The 20409-nt window shown below is 39.3% G+C and overlaps 1 protein-coding gene across 5 annotated transcripts in view; it reads right to left on the reverse strand.

The window, feature by feature from the left end:
* The window catches only part of LOC132116304 (lysine-specific demethylase 6B-like), a 90416-nt gene that overhangs the window by 9166 nt on the left and 60841 nt on the right, over positions 1 to 20409 (reverse strand). For 3 of the 5 annotated variants that reach the window (XM_059525114.1, XM_059525106.1, XM_059525099.1), the window contains 8 exons: positions 12327 to 12389; positions 3306 to 3404; positions 1857 to 1949; positions 1506 to 1629; positions 1295 to 1384; positions 1006 to 1216; positions 515 to 766; positions 252 to 416 (listed from right to left, as the gene is read on the reverse strand). In XM_059525114.1, coding sequence (XP_059381097.1) covers positions 252 to 416; positions 515 to 766; positions 1006 to 1216; positions 1295 to 1384; positions 1506 to 1624 — 837 coding nt within the window. In that variant the 5' untranslated portion in view covers positions 1625 to 1629; positions 1857 to 1949; positions 3306 to 3404; positions 12327 to 12389. Of the gene's footprint in view, positions 1 to 251; positions 417 to 514; positions 767 to 1005; positions 1217 to 1294; positions 1385 to 1505; positions 1630 to 1856; positions 1950 to 3305; positions 3405 to 12326; positions 12390 to 12493; positions 12874 to 20409 lie in introns of those variants that run through there. The other 2 variants (XM_059525122.1, XM_059525092.1) reach the window with 1 other exon arrangement.

Here is a 20409-nt window from a genome sequence, read left to right on the forward strand (position 1 = left end):
AGTGGTCTGACTCAACAAGATTATCCAATGCCAAGTCCTGACTGGATGAGAGGAAGAGTTGGGGATGGAGGTGGGTGATTAGCTCCTGAGCAAAGCAATAGCTGCTGAATAATGACTGAAATGACCTTATAAAGAGAATTATGATTGGCGTTGTATTCTTATAGGCAGACGTGGATCAGTGGAGTGTCAGCTGATGCGAGCTTGACTAACATGAAGTACTAACTCTATGCTCCATTTCAGCAGTGACTGACCTGGAAATCAATGGGTCTGCTTTTGTGTTCATTTGGGTTCCAGGGTGCTCCACCTTTGTGCAATGGGTTCCTAAAGCCAGGTTTTGGTGGGGGGTAGTTGGAGGATAGTTGCTGATTCAAATCTACAGGTGGCCCAGATATGCCCTGTATAGCGGAATTAGGCGTCTGTCATAAGAAACAGTAAAAAAGAGGGCTTGGTAAAGGCGCGTTTTAGGACAAAAAATGCAGAATTGGGCATATCACATGATGTGCTCTTGACTAACCTGTTCAGACCCAGAGCTCTTCTTTCTTTTATTTGGACTGGGGCAGTCCTCCATGGGCCGGTGCAGAGAAGGAGCAGGGGTATGCTGAATGACAGAGTGCTCTCCAAGAGGGGGCCCAGGTCGTTTTAACTGTCCAGAGTGAGAATGAGGACCCCTGGATTGCTGCTGAGTCTGAGGTTGAGTCCACATATCAGGTAAAGGAGGCATGGGCCATGAGCCATGGGCTGAGAGCTGAGAATGAGGTACACCGTACTGGTGGATAAAGTGAGAGAAAGATAAGTTGGCTACAGTACTAAACCAAAGAATGTAGTTAAGCGTGCTATATATTCAATTAAACAAAAATATTGTATGACAACTTTAGTTTAATATGAATCTAGTCTTTCATAACTTATACATTTAAAAATACTGATTTATACAGGAACACTATTCATTTTCATATAACAAGAGAGCATATAAGAAGCACAGTAATGAAATATAAGCTCAATAATCACCTTCAGTAGCTGACTGGCTCGAGCTGTGAGGTGTGCAGGAGGTCCTGCATTGTAGCCATTGTGCAGTCGGTTGTGGTTATCACCAGGCAATGGCTCATATCCCTGGCCAGTTCTGGTTGTTTCCCAAGGCCTGGGAGGAGCAGGGGTTGTCCTTTGTAATCCTGGCAACAAAGCCTGAGACAGGTCTTGCTTATCTCCTCGATGTAAGGGACTGCAAATACAAAGACGCATTAACAAACCTTCGGCCAGATGTATTTGTAAAGCAACAATATATTTTATAAAAACTCACCCATTGTTTACGAATTTATGATTTAGCCCAGTCATGTGACTAGGTGGCATATGGGGGAGGAACTGGTGCTGATTGACACCTGGTAAGCACCTATCGAGAGATAAGAAAACAAGGTTTTGCTTTGATCATTCCTTCTCATAGCTCAGTTAGCGTAAATTTATCAGTGAAGTCACTAAAAGCATGATTCGGCCCTGATCATGAGGTATATTACCTGGAGGGAGGTGGCCAGGCGTGGCTGCCCACGGGAGCCCATGGTCCCCGGTTGAGACCGTCCAGAGGAAAAGGGTCCCGTGTGCTGCACCCGGTGAACTGTTCTGCTGTGTGATGCATCCAGCCTAGACAATAAACAGACAATTTACTTTCCTACATGTCTTCATTGTCTTAGCCAATACATCGATCACTGCCAGGAAAAAAACAGCATGTAGCGAAGTGGTTGTGACACTGAACTACTCAACTACTAAATCATTATGCATTATATCTTGGCTTAACTTAGATTGCAGAGCAGACACTTTTCATTTATTAGATAAGAGAATATAAGAGAACAAAGCACATGGTTACTCACCACACTAGCTGTGAGTGTGAAGCCCTCCACTGCAAAACAGAGAGGGCCACTCACCAACAAGAAGGAGAAGCTGTTTACTGCTACTCTTGCCAACTGGAAAGAGAAAGAAAAGAGAAGAGATGGGACATAAGGGGGTGAGGCACAAATAACTGCCAAATCCATTAAACACAGGGGGAAAACACATCCTTTGTAGTCTGTATGAATGTTTGGCCTGAAGGCAGCTAATAACAAAGGAACCCTCCACTCTCTGCCTCTAGGGGGCAGTGTTTTTCTGTATTCTAATGGGAGGAAAGGGTGCACAGATGGGCTTGTGGGAGTTCACCTGTAGGGTGAGTACACTGAGGTCATTATAACCCTTCCTAGGGCCTCTTGGCAGAGGGTGAGAGTGATTGGAGGGAGGGGACGACCAGAGCAAAGCCCTGGAGTCAAGCCAGCGGTGTCTGTGTGCATGTGTACAGAAAGGATAGTGTGTACTTGTGTTGTGTTGCTCGAGTTTGATTATTTGCATGTGTATGAGTGTGTCTATGACAAGAGAGAGGTTAATCTCATTAGGCCAGGCGCGATGGAGAGAGGAAAGGATAGAAAGAAAGAGAGCAAGGGGTGGAGGGAAGAAAGGAACAGCAGAAGGCTTGAACAGGATGGATGGACAGATTAGGGTAAAAAGACGGGTCTGAAATTAAAGTGTTCTTTAGGGAGATACCAAAGTGAGAAGACCGGCTGTGCTTCCATGAAACATCCACGCATGCTAACACACTGAGCTTCCCATGCATTCTGAACACACATGGCACACACTAAATGCACAAACATTGGCAAGCATGCACACACACCCGATTGAAATCGCTTGGCACATGTGCATGTATCCCCATACGGCCAAGGACGCCTAGTGCACATTAATTATGGACTTGGCAAAAGCGTTTCAAGTGTGACACACACAGGCTTTCTATCTCTATAGCACAAATTAAACACACACACACACACACATATTACACAATCAAACAGGCCACAGATGCAAAACGTGTCATCCATAAAATGCTGTATAACCTGATGGATTAGTCCTGAGCTACTAACTCAACATGCAGTGTAACGCTTACTGATGAAATTCACAACCCTTTAATACAGTGTTTAAGTTGCAATTTTGGCGATGAGGCATCAATGAATCTAAAGATAAATAAGTATGTGGCAATATTCAGGGTATGTTTGGATAGTGTGTGTGAGCTATTCATTGCTCAGCAGGTTTAGTCAGTGCGCAAGTGTGTGTATTTTGAGCCTACAGTGCACACGAGCCCACCCACTCCTCTCTGGCTCGTAGTGTCGTACTATTAAAAGGCTTCTGCGATATTTCAGGAACTCCAGATTTAGCTGTCTAGTGGGGACTGAATTAATCGTGACCCTGCAGCACACTGCATTCTTAGAACAGTTTCTGCACGTTCACACAAACACACACTTTACCTGTCAAATAAGCATCTAGCACCACTTCTCAAACGTCAGAAGAATTAGGGTTTAGCACCAACTTTCGATCATCTCAGCTGACTCGGTGGTCGTAGATTGCTGTAGAGAGAGATAAAGAGGTAATAACCATCAGTGCACAGAGTTTGACTTTACTTTCATTTGTGTTCCTGATCTTTTACACTGGCTTTATTCCATCCAATCAGCTTAAGTGCAGTAAAAACAGCCAGACTTTGCAGCTGTGCCAGCAGTAACCTATCATGGACAGGGTGTCAAAAATGACTCCAGAGAAGAGAAAAATGTTTTTTTTTTTAGAGACGTATCGGTGCGGAAATCCAACTATCACTACTGTAAACACCTCATGAAAAATAACGGTCGGAATTGATGGGTTTTATAGAAAGTGTTTTCAGTTGGTATATGTGCATGTTTTAGCATAAGAGAAAATGTTTGTAAAGAGGCATGTTCACAGTGCAAACCAAGGGTCTTCAGCAGCGAGTCTGCCAAATATTGTGTGACCTTAAACTAGTTTTAGTGAACCAAACCCACCCTTCCCCCACCCCAAAAAAAACACCCAACTAAAGCTTTATGCTAAAATGCTAAAACTAATTTTTTTGCAATGTTCAACAGGGTAGAAAGTTGAGGGCAGTGGCGGTTCTACATGGAGGCCTAGGGAGGCCCGTGCCTCTGTAGACATGTCCCTGGCCACCCCCGTGCTAAAAAAAAAAAAAAAGTAATATGATTTTACACGTGAGCGCCAAAAGCGGAACTAATGTGACGCAACGTTCTACACGGATAAATTAGTGCAGCGCACCATATTCAGGGATGCAAACATCGCGCTTTTCAGCACCTCCCGTTTTTTTCACATCAGTTTGGGTGACTTGGGTCTGATTATAATTTCTCAAAGTCATCTGAAGCAATTCCATAGCTTAATGTTATGGACAGAAGACTATTTACATCATTAAATTCAAGTTTACGGAAACCTTGTTTTCCCTCCTCTGCGGCTGTCAATCATTCTCCATTCAGTATTCAAATAGAGCGTACTTCATCCATTTACAGCAGGATGCATGGTAAAACTCTCTCCAATATTATAAACACTCACATTATAATGCTTGATCTGTAGATAAAAAGGCTGTGGATTTGCATAAAATGACTTTATTTTGGGTATTTGTATTTTATGTTTGTTGCGGTTTTTAAAAGACTCGCTTGTGCCAGTTAGATCACACACGTTTTAAAAGCCGTAAACTTTTAAAATCACTTTGTGAGCTCAGTTTTGATGCGTTTCATATTATCATGGTTTTGCTCACTGAAAGATTATTAAAAGCTTATTATATTTTTAGACTGCATAATACATTTAAAATAAGCATAATTTAATTCTATATTATTTCTGTGTAGTGTAGTGTAAGCATTATAAATATACACACTTCTGAATTCTTGACATTCATATATAAATATTAAATTGTGAAATGTATGATTGCCTGATTGAATTTTATAAGAGTACTAATAGTAATTTGTTTTTATTAACATGTTTAGATTGTGTAAAATTACTGTGTAGATTTTTTCAAGAATTACTTTTTGTATTTATTTGCATTACATTTAAATAAAATATGTTGCCATTTTTAATGTGCCCCTCTGGTTAAACACTGGCCCCTCCTTGGCCCCCCTAGTAAAATTTGTCTAGCGCTGCCACTGGTTGAGGGAAAACACACATTAACCCAAACTTTTCCATTCCCACATTACACATAGATTGACAAATCATTCTGCTCCAGCTACGCTTTTTACGAGAACATGTTTTAATTTCAAGTAATACAGGTTTCTAGTAATGTGGAAACAATACAGCACCCCTAAACAGATTCTTATTATTGTAAGAGAGACAAATCGAAACACACATACACAAAGTCTGATAACAGCTCGCTGTCTGCTGTGTAAGTGGGGAACTCCCATGACTCAACCATGGAGAGGGCTTACCCCACAAAGCCCGACTTCTCTCGCACACTCTTTACGGTCAGGTGATCGTGGATGATCCACCTCAGTCACAGCACAGGGAATTTCAGAACGTGTGCCGTCATCGATATCGGTCACAGTGTGTCGTTTTGGATGAAAAACATATGAACTGTAAATTTACAGTGTTTTTTTTTAAATATTTCACCAAACCGGGGAATCCGAAACTCACAGTGTCGATCAGACAGGAGAAAACAGGTGGCTTGCGGTGATTGATTATAAGAGTGAATGAGGTTGTGTGGTTGTTGGCTTACTGAAAGGCGTTGCATCTCTATGAGCTTTCATGCTTTAGCCAACCGTTTTCTAGAAATGTCATGTGTATTTACTCATTCTTCAAAAACTCTTTAGAAGTCATATAAATTTCTAATAATTTTTAAATCATAAATGTTACAACGATGATGTCATTACTAATAATAAAAATCCCCATTCACCCCCACATCGCCCCTCAGCTTGATAAAATTCCCCATTACAAGAAACATCAAACAACTATTCCAGTCACACCAAGTCTTCACACTTACCAGATCAATGCCTAAAAACACCAAACCAAATGAGGGCCACATATGTGGGCGTCTCCAACCAACCCTGTCCAATCAAGCTACCAAAAAAAAAAAAAAACCTTCAGGAAATCACGGTGAGAACTAACCAACTATACAGCTGGACAAAAAAAAATATGACGTCTGAAGTGATGCGTACACTTAAAAAAAACGGATTTAGGTTATGATTCACTTTTGAATAGATGAGGACTGACATCAATAACATGGCAATGTGAAAACAGTTCCATTTTAGAATCGTGCTTTGGGTCGTGTGAATGATGTCATCTCCCAGCATGACGACAGCGTCCTCATTCCCGCCAGAAAGTACCACGAAGCAACTCGGAGAGCCAAACCAGCCGAGCGTTCGAGTATGCGGAAAAGAACGGCATGGAATGGATTCAAGGAACTGGGCCAGGAGAGGGAGAACAGATTGTGATAAAGATAGGTAGATGAGAAGAACAGGGGAAATGGGAGAGCTGGAATGTTCGTCAGTGAGCAAAGGGGGCCAGCGGAAGGGCCTGTGGGTGAGCGCTCACATTTGGCCATTATATAACCCACCTCAGATAGAGATCACACACAGAGGCACAAGGAAGTACAACGTCACAGTAGGCTTGTGTCTGTTCCCTTCCCTCCGTGTGTGTGTCTGCCTCACGTCTCGATGGTAGCCTCCACACAAACATGCGTACATGAGTGTACATCCTGATCCCGAGTTCAACTGAGGACACACACAGTGCTCGCGTCTCTTCTGTGTGACTCTCTGGCCGAGCCCTCGCCTACATGTAACTCTGCAACAAACCTTCCTCGACCTTGCACCACCCTTCCAGAAATAACATTACAATAAAAACTTTCACGACTGGCCCCATTACACTTTCAGAATGTCACAACTGGCTTCTGTGCACAGACCATGATTACTCTCCCTGCTCTGGTTTTCATGTCATCACCCTCGACCTAGTTCATCGCTCCTGATTTATGGTTGCTAGACAGATGATAAATCCATCTGGATGGAGCGTTTGAAGATAAGCAGCGCTAACATCACAGGCATCGATATGATATTGACACTCCAGCACAAAAAATGTTGTCCAGCTGGCATCAGCTGTTAATGAATAAACATGTAGGCTAATATATAAACCAGGTCACATTAGCGGTGTATAAAAGATTGTCTTACTAGAGGGGGAAAGATTCGGGTGACCCTAATCTAAATATTCACCCTCATTCCTGACATCTTGGATTCAGGTCTCAGCTCTCAGTTGTTTCTTTTTGAGTCGACACAGAGAAACGCCATGCTATTATGTCCTATTATGAGTAAACAACCATGCTGTCATTGTGGTAAGCACTGCTGAGAAAACACCCTTTGTCATTACCTTGAATTAGGTGTATTACTGACACTGATATTACTCATAAAAGAAGTTGTTGACATGAAACCTTACTTCTGTAACTTGCCATGTTTCTAAATGAAAAAGGATATTCATTGAAAAACTGAAGTACGAGACTTTGGTAATGTATAGGCGTTTCGTCCACACGGATCGGGCGTTTTGGCAGAGTGAAAAATAAGCAGAAAAGAGTAGATAAATGTGAAAACGCCACCCTTGCGTTTTCGTTTGGAAAGCTAATCCGTATATTTTCTGAAACGATGACGTCATCAGGCCACGTCTCGACCCAAGTCAGACAGCGCTACGTCACGTAACCGAAACAAAAACATGAACAAACACTAAAATGACAGTCTTTTTATTAACATGTTCATTTGTATACCACATGCAAGGTTTATGTGCATAGTCCAAGCCTTCTCCGTTTTTACTCCATCTCTGTGGCAGAATTACAGCGCCACATGTTGGTCGGACATGTATACTACATTGGTTTGTGTCGGGTTTTGGGGTTTCGTGTGGACGCAGATGTTTCTTGAGATGAGATTAAAAAAAAAAAAGATTGCATAGGGCAACTCTGGCTTCGTGTGGACTAAGCTTTAGAGGTGGATTGTGTAGTAATTTGGATGAAAGACGATGAAGGCTTTGAAATAACAGGCACGATAAGACCAGAGATGTGCATTCGGAAAGTAAATATGGTCCATTTTGATCTCATGTTGACTTCAAAAACAATGAAACAAAGTGACAACAGATCTTTTCTTCAGTTCACTGTGACGTACATCACAGAATACTTGAGAGAGAAAAATCATCAGTTGTTGATTAGATAGAGGCAGATCTTGCAGTCAGAGAAAGTGAACTCAATTTTTGGAGAAGTCCGGCAAATTTCACCAGAGAGATGCATGCCAGAAGATTATGATTTCAATTGAAAAACACACACACACGCGTTTGTTTTTGTGAAAAGTGGGTTCATCCCATAGGCGTAATGGTTTTTATACTGTACAAACTGTATATTCTATGGCACTTCACCAACCCTACACCTAACCCTAACCCTCACAGGAAACTTTGTGCATTTTTACTTTCTCAAAAAACTAATTCTGTATGATTTATAAGCGTTTTGAAAAATGGGGACATGGATTATGTCCTCATAAGTCACCCTCTCCTTGTAATACCTGTGTCATACCCATGTCATTATACAGAGTTGTGTCCTGATATGACAAAAACAAGAGCACACACACACATACATATATATATATATGTGTGTGTGTGTGTGTGTGTGATATTTCCCCAATAACAACTATATGACCTGTGTTACAACTTCAGAGACGTGCCATTTCAACTGTTTAAAAGAAATGTAAGAGATTAGACCTAAGACATGTTGATATCTTTTATCTAGATAGTCAGGGAAAATTCTGCTTTTGCGCTTGTCTGTGAATGTGAATGTACCAGCATGTGAGATTAAAGAAAGCAGAACAGATATGATGAGAACGGAAGTCGTCGCCAGAGCAACAGGAAGTGGGCCTCTCAAAAGAGGGGAGGGTGTCTTAAAAGTGACTAGGGGGAATGATGAAACATCCTGTGGAACATATTCTGTGTGTATGTATTTATGAATGGTCAAAAAAAGTTTCTAGTTTCTCATCCTGTTAAGTCCTATTAGGCTCGGCAGATGTTGCTGTTGTCTTTCTGTCTGGGTTATATCCATACTGCTGTCAGTCAGCTTGTGTAATAGTTCTTCTGAGAACTCGAGTAAAACTTTTAAGGAACAGAAAGAGTAACTGACATGCCAGCACCTTACACAACAGACAGCCCAAATGGCAAAAATCTGAAAGACGTGTGCTGTGCCTGAATGGCAGTGACTCAAGTGTGTGCGAACGTCTGCTAGACATGAAAGTCTGGAGTCTGCATGAAATTCTGCAGCCATCTGCGAGAAAAACATAAAATAAAAACCTTTTAATGCACTCAGCCGCACAGACTGTACGAATGTGTCATTGTGAGATATCAGGAGACACAAGTTTGCTCTTCCATTCTTCTTTTACCATTATAGATAGAAAGCACCACTAATGACCTTTCTCTGTAGCCATCAACATCGAAGCTTTGCATTACTGGAACAGTCAAATCTTGAACATCGGTCTTATTTATCTCTCGTTAGCCCCCTCCTACATTCAAACTCCTCGTTTCCCAGAAGCAAGTGCATTAGACACCAACAAAACAGGCACACTTATTAGTTCGTGTTCGTGATCTGTGTGTTGCATCCTGGCTGCTCACTCTATCCAAAAAAACCTCTGACTGAGTCACAGAAACATGACTGATCTTTTTTGTTTTCCACCACTCTCCGTTCCTTTCTGCCACTCCTACTATAGTTTCACCGCCCCTTCCTCTCTTTTACTCACTCTCCCTTTTCCCCTCACTCCCAAAATGTGAGATAACAGACAGGCAAAGTGACAAAGGAAAAAAATAAATCAGTCATGAGAGGGAAAAAAAAGATAATCTGGTTTAAAACAGAATTAAACACTTTTCTTTCTTGTTGTCTTTAATTACACCACCTAGGTCCAACTCATCAAATTTAATAATAACACACGTTCACAGACTCACACACTTTCTCTTGTGAGATTCCTCTAGCTTGCCTACATCACTTCCTTTTACCACAAAAGTACAGTCCTAACATGGGAAAAACTCACCCACACACAACCGTTAGAGTTCAATGGAATGAATGAGGAGCACTTTACAGCCTACAACTTTTTTTTATTTTTATTCGACCAGTCCTGAAATACCAGTATAACCACACTCACTTAAGCCCGGCTCTCTGCCATCATCACTGTCAAAAGGCAACCGTGATATAAGCATACGTTGACTAAACACACTAGCAAGCCCACTGACCTACATGATACACCGTCATTCCTTTGTTGAAATATGCAACCTACACCTTTCTCGCTTTACTTCACTTGTTAGGAACACAAACACACCCTTTTGTATGTTCTATTATTACTTAAAATTAGTGATGGGAAGACAGACTCAAGTGCATACAAATAAAAAACACTGATTTAGAGATTCTAGGTCATGATGTAATAATAATAATAATAATAGTTCACGTATTGGACTTCACTAATCAAAACATTGCCCTAATGCACAGTTCTACACACTTTCAAACAATTGAGAATGAGTATGTATTCACTGCAATAGTGTTTCTTATATTATTCTGGCCTATAGCTTTAACACAAGTCTATGCCGTCACAATAAAGGGGCAGTGACGCTGCAATAAGGCGGCTGATTCAAAACACCCGCTGGTCTGAGGAGGACCGAGTCTCGGCAGCTGCTGCACTCTCGAAATATACAACCCACAACTTCAAAGAGAAACAAATGCAGGCTCTCTGTTTTTACGTCAGTCGTGCTAATTGATCGGAAGTCGATCTTCAAAGGGATCTTCCTGTCCTTCATTTACCCCCGTGTTTACTTCCATAGGGTGTTTATGAGCGCCCGTAAAATGCAGAGTGTCCCAACTCGCCCTCCAGACACGCTCATACAACAAACACCTAACTGTTTCACTGTAACTTCACATGCTGTCATCAATGTTTGTTCGACGTCAACACAAAATATTCCTCCTAGCATGTGACGGAGAAATTTCCCCTGCATATTCCCTTAACCCAGACGCCGGAATATGTTCAAACGCACATGCAAACGCAGAGAGAAAAAACACCCCACCCCCAGGTTGGGCTGGAGGCTTGTTGTAGTTGAAAAAGATGCAAATGATTTCCTTTCAGACAGACGCACTGAGTTCAGCACGAGCAGGCTGAGGCAATCCATTCAGCTTTATGAGACTGCCCAGCCCTCCCGTGTCAAACAAAGAGCAGCGGATCACATTGCCATCACACACACACAAATGGGTCAATGAAGTGGTGCTCTTTCTTGGGTCGGTTAAATTTAATTTCAACGTTTTTTCTTCCATAGAGAGTTGAAGGTCAAAAACATTTAGATGCATGAAGATTGTAAATTAGAAATAGTAGTCGTTTGGCATAATCTTTTGCTAGTGTTAAAAAATGTATGCAAAGAAGCAATTCTGTTTTCAAGTATGTGACCCTGGACCACAAAAAAGTTTTTTTTTTAATCACCTAAACGCTGAATAAATAAGATTATTTCTTTTTTTTAGTATAGGATAATATTTGGCAAAGATACAACTATTTGAAAATCTGGAATGTGAGGGAGTAAAAAAAAAAAAAGCTAAATATTGAGAAAATCGCGTTTAAAGTTGTCCAAACCAAGTTCTTAGCAATGCACATTACTAATCAAAAATTAAGTTTAGATATATTTATGGTAGGAAATTCACAAAATATCTTCATAACATTTACATAAATGTAACATTTACTTAATTTCATAATGATTTTTTTTGCATAAAAGAAAAATCTATCATTTTGACCCATACAATGTATTGTTGGCTATTGCTACTTATGACTGGTTTTGTTCTCCAGGATCACATATTCTTAATTCAGTATGGCTTAAGCAGTATTCAGGCTATTTTGTTCTTGTCATGTGACAAGAAAACCATATAACAGGGGACCAATTTAGACTCATGATTGTGTAAGGTCATGAAGATTTATATGAAACTAAAAAATAACTTTTGCTTTATAATTTAGTATAATGTAGTAAGCTACTTGTAAAAGAAATCTGGATTTGTTTGACACCAGTGAGCATGTCTGGACATTGGGGATTGGCCGGGTCAGTTTACACCCTGAACCCAACCCCCTTCCACCGGACACACGTGGGACAGAGGCTTTACAACCTACATCTAAACACTCAGTGCCTGAACACCAATAGCAATCGATTACACAATCACACACCCAACCCAATAATTAAACCATGCTTTGATTTGTCAAAAGATTATCTCTCTAAAGACAGAACGCCATTCATTGTCTCAAAGGCATGTGTTTGTGGGCACTAAAGAGTTAATGCGCGAGCGCTCATCTTCCGGTCACTGTTACTACAACGCTTTCATTCAAACAAACTGTTAAATGCTACTCTGTAATAAGAAGTGCAACGTTCATTTCTTTCCAGCACTCAACTATGAAGTGGTCACGAGTTTGCCACGGGGATAACAATGATAAAACAACTAAAAAACAAGAGAGAGATCTGACTTAACTTACCCTGAAGCAGTAAAACTCGTTCAGCTTGCGTCTCCACTAGCGCTCCCAAAAGTTAGACGGTATCTGTTGGAGAACAAACGAGGACATCATGTTATAAGCGCTACGGGAATAAAACAAGCAAAAACAAGCGTTAAAACACGAATATGTTGCTAAATCCCTGTCAGTACCGGTGAATATCGCACGCACAGTTTATCAGCAACTTCTCCTTGGCGTGCAGATGAATGTACCAGCTCAATAACAACAATAGTAATCCGGCAAAATCGTCTATTTTCGCAAATCCTTGGGGTTAAACGTCAAAAGTCTGTTGTTTTTCTCCGCGGACGGCGTGCTGCTGATATTTAATGTTGTTGTTGGGTAAGTCTTCGCTCTGTATAGCGAGCACAGAGCTGTGTTTGTGAGTTAAGGCAGGGATCGAGTTGCGCTGGGGTTTTTTAAAGGGACGCACAGCTTCGGCTATAGAGGCGCGCGCTCTCCTCTCTCTCCGCGGGACCGCCCCTGTCCTGACGTCAGCGCGCACGGCACCGGAATTCCCTGACAGCGCAAACCGGCGCATCTCCGCCTTCTGCCTTATTTAAGACGGACTCGTGACTCGTGTCCTACTCTCACGGCCAGCCGGGACAGCAGTTCCACCTCCCAACTATTAATAAGTCTGAACACGATGATCACTCCTCATCACACAGAAATAATCCATAAAAATGCTGTACCAAAGACTCACTCATACAAGCAGCGTCATATATATAGACACGCTATTCAGTATATATGGGGCTAATAATAATAAGTCCCATATCTAAAAATGTTATACCATGTAAACAACCATTTATAATTCTATATTTATTAATAAACAACAACAACAACGATGACGATGATAATACTATAATAATAATACTATTCTTCTTACTGCTATTATTATTATTATTATTATTATTATTATTATATAAGATTAGGTTGCAAAAAATAACAAATATCTAAGAAAACTTGAATCTGATGTTCAGATGAACAAAAAAAAAACATTAGGGCAGCTATTGCAGGGTTAATTCAAAATTTAAAAAGGTTTGAAGTTGAGAAGATTCTAAAATAAAATTTCACAGAGAATGATCTGAGAGCGTTGGACAAGACAGACGAGCACTGTAAATCAAAGTGGAGTAAAAATAGGACAGAAATAACAGATGGACCGAGAAGTACTGAAATAAAGAAAAACAGAGAAAAACTCTGGATAAAATTGTAAAAATAACACTGGAAGAGTATCCTCTTTTTCAGACTTATTCAACAGTCACAACTTTTTTTTTTTTTTTAGAAACTGATGGCATCTGCCATGTCAGGATGTTTCTTGACTGTGTGAGGACAGCATGGTATGTTCATTTAATAGAGAACAGATGCTGCATGCGTGTGTGTGATCAGCACGTTATATTTAGCAAGGTTACATCAGTGGCAGCGAGACAAAACAGGCCAGCCAAACCACGGGAGTGTGTCACGGGAACCAGGCCTCTTGGACAGCAGCAGAAGGACATCACACACACACACACACACACACACAGGACATAAGCTGCTCAGAGCACAACTCCTACCAAAAACAGACAAACACCAACAACAGCAGATGTGCGAATGGCTTCTTTGGGAAATTGAAAAATATGGCTTTTCTTTTTCTATCATGCAACCCTCATCACATTCCAGCCGCAGACTGTCTTTGCTGTTCGAAGATTGTGTGTGTGGCGATGACCACATCATAGGATACACCAGACAGGAAGAAGGGATATGACCACTGTGACCAGGGTGTGACGTCCTGTGATCTCTCCCACTCACACCCACCCATTGTGCTCGTGTGGGCTAGTACACTAACATTCTGCCCTTACAACAGATTTCAAAAGATATGTGCATGTTTTTAGAGCACTTTAATTCCAGAGGCGCGCTTGTAGTTCCGATTGCTTGGTTCTGGTCATTTAATCAGGGAGGGACAGAGCTCAGTCTCCCGTTCTCACACAGCAGCTAAATATAGCAGCGTTCCCATGAGCACCGCAGAACTCTGAACACACACAGAACTGAAATACGCAGAACTGTCAGATGTGCAATGGCAGAAATGAGTGGTATGTGTATGTGTGTGTGTGAGAACCGACAGCGGCCTTTAGATCAACTCTCTGCTCCCACTTTGTGGGCTCCACTGAGTCAGCATTAGGGTGCATTAGTTGTCACAGCTGCTACACATGGATGGATGGTTCATTCATAGGGTTAACTCCCACGCCTGCCCACTGTGCCCACATTTACGCCACATACTCCCACATATGCATTAAACACCATGAGTTCATGCCAACTCATAGTGAAAGTAGATGTCCCACTCAAACAGTAGGGGGACTGTAACCACCCTCTGAGGACACAGGAGGAACGATATATACACAAATAAGAATTGCAAGCGTGAGCAGCATTGTTAAACCTTAATTTAATTGATCTTGTATGTGTATCTGTGCCTTGCAAACTTATTAACTAGGATTATCTGTGACTGCACACTGACAATGATGTGTCTTATTTGAACAAATTTGAAAAGCGTCATCATTAATAATGGGTTGTAAATGTCACATTTTTTGTTGTTTATGAATACAGTAATATACATAGAACATGTTTATTTCAATTCAGTTTCATGAAAAAAATGAATAGTTATATATATATTATAGTAATATATACATATTGCATGAATAGTTTATTGCAAAGAAAACTTTACATTTAATGAGTCACATGAATATTGTTTTAGACACATACAGAAATATATTTTTTATTTATACTTGAGTATTTTAAGATTTATACATGGGCTTTATTTTCTTTTTACATATGCTCAACATTTAAACAAACAAACAACACAAAGACACAAAATGAAGTGAATTAATAAAACTTAAATCCAATGTAAGGTTTGTGCTATAGCTGCCTTAATGTAACAGTGTGGTTATCAAAAATATTTTGTATGTTGTGCAATGGTCAATACAACAGTATGTGTATGCTCTTTAGTCACAGTAGTATTTGTAATGCAAAGATATAATTATTGTTGTTATCCATGAATTTTAAAATGTTCTGTTTTACAAAGCAGAAATAATAATAAAATACTTAATTTTTTATTCATATGCTCAATTACAGTCAATAAATACAGTCTAATAAAAAGAAGACCCAAAGTTTAGGAATCTGTCAAACACTTGTTTTAAACTAAAATTGGTTACCGTCAGTTATTAGGGAAATAACAATTTGAAACAATCTTTATTCATGCATAATAACCAGAAAAGTTTGTATGGCCTCATTTGGCTTTGAACAGCTTGCATGTCTCTGCTGTTAATTGGCCATCTGAATAAAAAATAAATAAATAAATAATAATAAGGTGCTTCACCATTTTTTCTGTCTTGTTAAACACTGTATATAAATAATTTCTCAAAATAAAACGTATAATTATTGTGGTGGAAATGCTAGAAGGCCAGAAAAATATAATTCCTTACTGTAATTTACTTGGGTACTCTTTCTTTTTGGACTTTCACCAATTCTCCACCTTCTCTCTTTGTTGCTACCCAAAGCTGTAGCTTGAGGTGGAAACATTTAAAAGCCCCACACAAAACCATTCTCTCTGTAGAATGAAAACGACAGCAATCTTTGGTCAGATAAAGTGGGGTTTTTTGTTTATTGATGACTATAAAACAGAAGTGGTTAGGCTGCTTGACTTATGACCTTAAAGTCCAAAGGTCGCACCCCTGCAGAGAGACAGCTGCTCTGAGTTTGAAAACAGGTCTGCAGTGACAACTGTGAAGTCAACACAAACCTAAAGTCCAAACGCTGTGCAACTGCAAAAGCACTGCTATTAGTAGCCGGTTAGGATGAAACTGAAACACAACAGGCCAGTGTTTAACTGGTTTTTAATATATCCTGACTGATCACTAAGATGGAGAGAGAGACAGAGATGCGAAAAAAGTGATATCTTTTCTGGAATCAAACCCTGATAGCAAATCGCAAAGCTAACATCTAGCATTTAGTTTTAAATGTCACTCTGAACTCTGACAGGCTCCATGAGCTCAAAGGTGAGGGGGAGTTTACAAGATTTAGATGAGAAAAGGCCTATCTCCACTACCCAAAGACGTATCTAATCTCTGAAGGTGAAGAGAGGATTCAGAGGAGTATAAGAGGCCACAGACCAAACAAACACGAGAAAACGCAAGTCCATGAGTCACAGAAAGTGTGACACTCAGACTCAAAGTGGTCTTGATACAGATGAGAGGACTGGTGCTCAGAGAGCATGAAAGTGAGAGACAGGTTTAGAGCGAGAGTGAATGAAAAAGAGAGAAAAACAGTCCCCATACCTGCTGGAAAATCCAGCTCAAGACGGCAGCTGGTCAACCAGCTTTAATGCTTAACAAACCAGCTTGAACTTACTAGAGTCAGCATGAAATTAAACATTTTCTGAATGCATGCTATAGATCTTATAGTGAACAATTTATCACTGCATGTTTCATTTTTATATCTTGTAATGTTTAATCAAAATATCATTACTATCATTCTTCTAGTGAAAATGACAAGGTTTTCTCTGTTGAAGTACACAGGACTTCTCCAATCATTTAGTCCGCTTAAACTTGCCCCTGCAAGCTTGCGTTTATCGTTACATTAGCTTTTTTTAGTTTTCAATAATCCGTTAAACTGACTCAGATGTATGTCACATTATGGAAGATAAGATCTGGCGCTACTTCCATTTAATCGTGACTTTAAACTGCTCTGAACAGCTGGTTTGTTGCAGATCCAAGATGGCTCACCTGGTTTAGCTTGATTTACCAGCAGAGATTTTTCTCCCTTCCCTGTTGTATGTACACCAGCTGGGGCATGTACACACACACATATAACATGATGACCTACACAATACACACTCCATTAGCCATTAATGAACTTACTGTATGCATTAGCAAACAAAGCTATTATATACATCCTGTACAACCTGTTCTTCCTTTGTATTAATGATCTCAAAAAGACGCCAACCAGAAGTAGCCTAAGTAGCCTACAATCTCAGGTTTTATTTAATTATTCAACTAAAAGTTAGACCATTTTAGACCCCCCCCCCCCAAACATGCAATCACAATTACCCCAGAGCTACTAGTCAAAACATTTAAGTAAAACAGTTACTATGTCTGAAAAGCTTTTTCACCCCCGAGGGCCTCAAACCCAGATTACAAGCTGTGTCACAGTTTATTATCCTGTATGTTATAGAGCACTGAGGTTATATCACTTTACTTACCTAACCAACCTCCTTACCACACCTGCTCCTTGCGACCGACACTCAAGCTGACACAGACCGAATCTGTGCATCATTCGTTCTTTCGTTTTTCTAGTTGAAACCAAAAACGAAAAAATAAAAAAATGCCTTTTTTTTTTTTTTTAAAACCAAAATGAAAAAATAGATAACGCTTCGTTTTCCGATTTTCAATTTTGTGCTTGTATCAAAAATCTAAAAAACCGGATAACAAGCGTGTGCGTTTCACTTTGGTGTTCATTTTGAACGAATCTTTAATGTGACATGGGAAGAACGAGTCGTCTCTGGAGTGATTCGTTCAGTCGCGCATATATATACATATATATATATATATATATACATATATATATATATATATATAAAGGATTTTGATGAGTGAATTTACCGTGGTGAATATGAAGTTTTGTAAGAAGTAATAATAGGTTAATAATAAAATATTAATTAATGTTGTCTTTTTGAATATTAAAGAACAGTACATTTTGCGTACAGGGATCGTGCGTTGCGAACACAGCATGTTAAACATCACTCTCTTACTTGATCTGGACAAACTGTGCATCAATTGAAAGTTTAAAGACTCTAGCTTCGATATTTGACCACTGTTTTGATAAAACATTGTTGCAGTGACAGTTATTTAGTAATTTATGTCAGGAGTGCAAAATAATAAATCCGTATTATGCCAAATTTTGAATAGAAATCCACCCCTCATTAATATTCAGTCTCGTCAGCAGCGGTTTATTTGTGTTCACATACTCAATGAAACAGCGTCAAGAAGGATTTATAGACCAAAGATGCATATCCGTGGAGATATATGGATATATTTACTGATGTTTACTTCATATTTCTTCATACAGAATCATCATTTCAATTAATTTTCCCCTGATTTACTTGATCTGATGATAAATAGCCTCTCCCAGCGCTGTGTATGTGTGTAACTCTTCCGTGTTCGAGCTGTGTGTCAGACAAACTCTGATTGGTCCTTCGCCCTGTCAATCTTAGAGTCCCATAACCGGACAACATCAGATCGTGTCACATGTTTCCAGTACACTTCCTGGTTCATATCTGCCCACAAAAACACTGATACACCTCTGTACCATGAAATATCCGAATAATAAACACGCGATTACGATATTAAAGCTTGGTATGAGATTTTCTTGAGATATGGGGCATTTTTATAGGAAATATTAAAAATGTACATCTGAAATGCTAACTTGTGCAGCGATGTAAAAGGCTATAAATAGCATATTTTTACAACAGTAAACGACCAAATTCCACCCGTGATCGCAAAAGGAAGTTATTACAAACACTCGATCTGGGTTTAAAGTGAGTTTTGAGTAAAAGTGTACTAATAATTTCATAAATTGTCTGATGTAGCTTGATGCTAACGTTAGCTCTAATGCTACTGATAGCAGGTGCATTTCTTCTTCATAATGCATTTTTTTCATAATAATTCACGTAAGGTCGTAAGAAAATATTTTGTTGTATTTTTATAGTAAGACTTTTGATAAATAAGGACTAAATGCATACTGAGAATGAAGTGAGATTGCAGTTCGGTGTCTTTATAGAATAAAAACAAAAGAATAATGCGGATAATATGTTATACCTGGCGGAGGTGTGAAAGACTCGTTTCGTGAGAACAATAGAATCATGAATGGGGCAGTTTTGCCGGTCCAAACATGAGATAATAGCACACATGAGATCTTACATGTGAGATCTTACAGAGATGACAAGGGTCATAAATCAATCTGATTAGCCTTCTCTTAAAACAGACATGACATGGCCTTAGAAAATATTTCATAAAATTCACAGTTCTACAGATTATATTATGAAATTTCAATTGACGCTTTGGTAGACTTGTGGCTTTAGCTACATTGTGTTTCTAAAACCATATCCTACATCAATAATTTTTTTTAATACACTTAAAAAATATGTTTTTAATGTTTTTATTTTTATGTTTGAGTTTATATATCTCTATTATCATAACAGTCTGAGTAATTCTGATGCTTGACCAGTAAACTTTGAAGTGTCAGCTTTGTGAACAAATGTTGATTATGTATCTAGTCAGAAAGAATCATGAGCAGACACCTTTTTATTTTGGGTATGTCATTTCTGTCTCCATGGGGGTGAAAGGTAAGGGGTTAAAAAGCAGAGTAGCACACTGCGATGGATAACATTTGAGAATTCAATACAAAATAGCTGTGTATGAGGACAATCCCAAACGATATGTATATCAGTTTCAACAAGCTCACCACAAAAAGTAACTTTAGCTGGGTAAAATCTGTGTAACAATTTGAATTAGATTTCTCTAACCTTGTTAGTTATAATATAATCCGAAGACAGAGTCCATACTGTTTTCCAATCAATATGATCAACCACATTCCTCCAATAAGACACCACATTTGGAGTTGTTACAAGCTCCTTTTGAAAAAGCGATCTTATCTTATAGTTAAGTGATGAAGGATGTGACAAAAAGCATAGTTTTCCTTCTGGGATTTCAAATGGGTCTAAAGTTAAAGATAAAGTTCTGGATGATCTAATAAGTCTCTTAAAAGCAGAACAGCTCCTTTAGGAATAGTGTCCATGACAATGGTGAATTATTTGGGAGTTACTGGAAAAATACATTTACATTAGAATTCTTCATAACTTAAAATAAGACCTTCCGAGTTAAATAACTGGGAAACAACCAAAAAAAATAAATAAATTCTCAAACCAGTTATTAAAAAACAAAGATTTTCTCTAATATAAAATGTCTTGATTGTTCCAAATGAAATACCGGTGAGGCGTGCTGAAAAATTAATGACCATGCAAGTAATGCCTGTTTATGAAATG

This window comes from Carassius carassius, chromosome 3 (assembly GCF_963082965.1).
Source record: "Carassius carassius chromosome 3, fCarCar2.1, whole genome shotgun sequence".
NCBI lineage: Eukaryota > Metazoa > Chordata > Actinopteri > Cypriniformes > Cyprinidae > Carassius > Carassius carassius.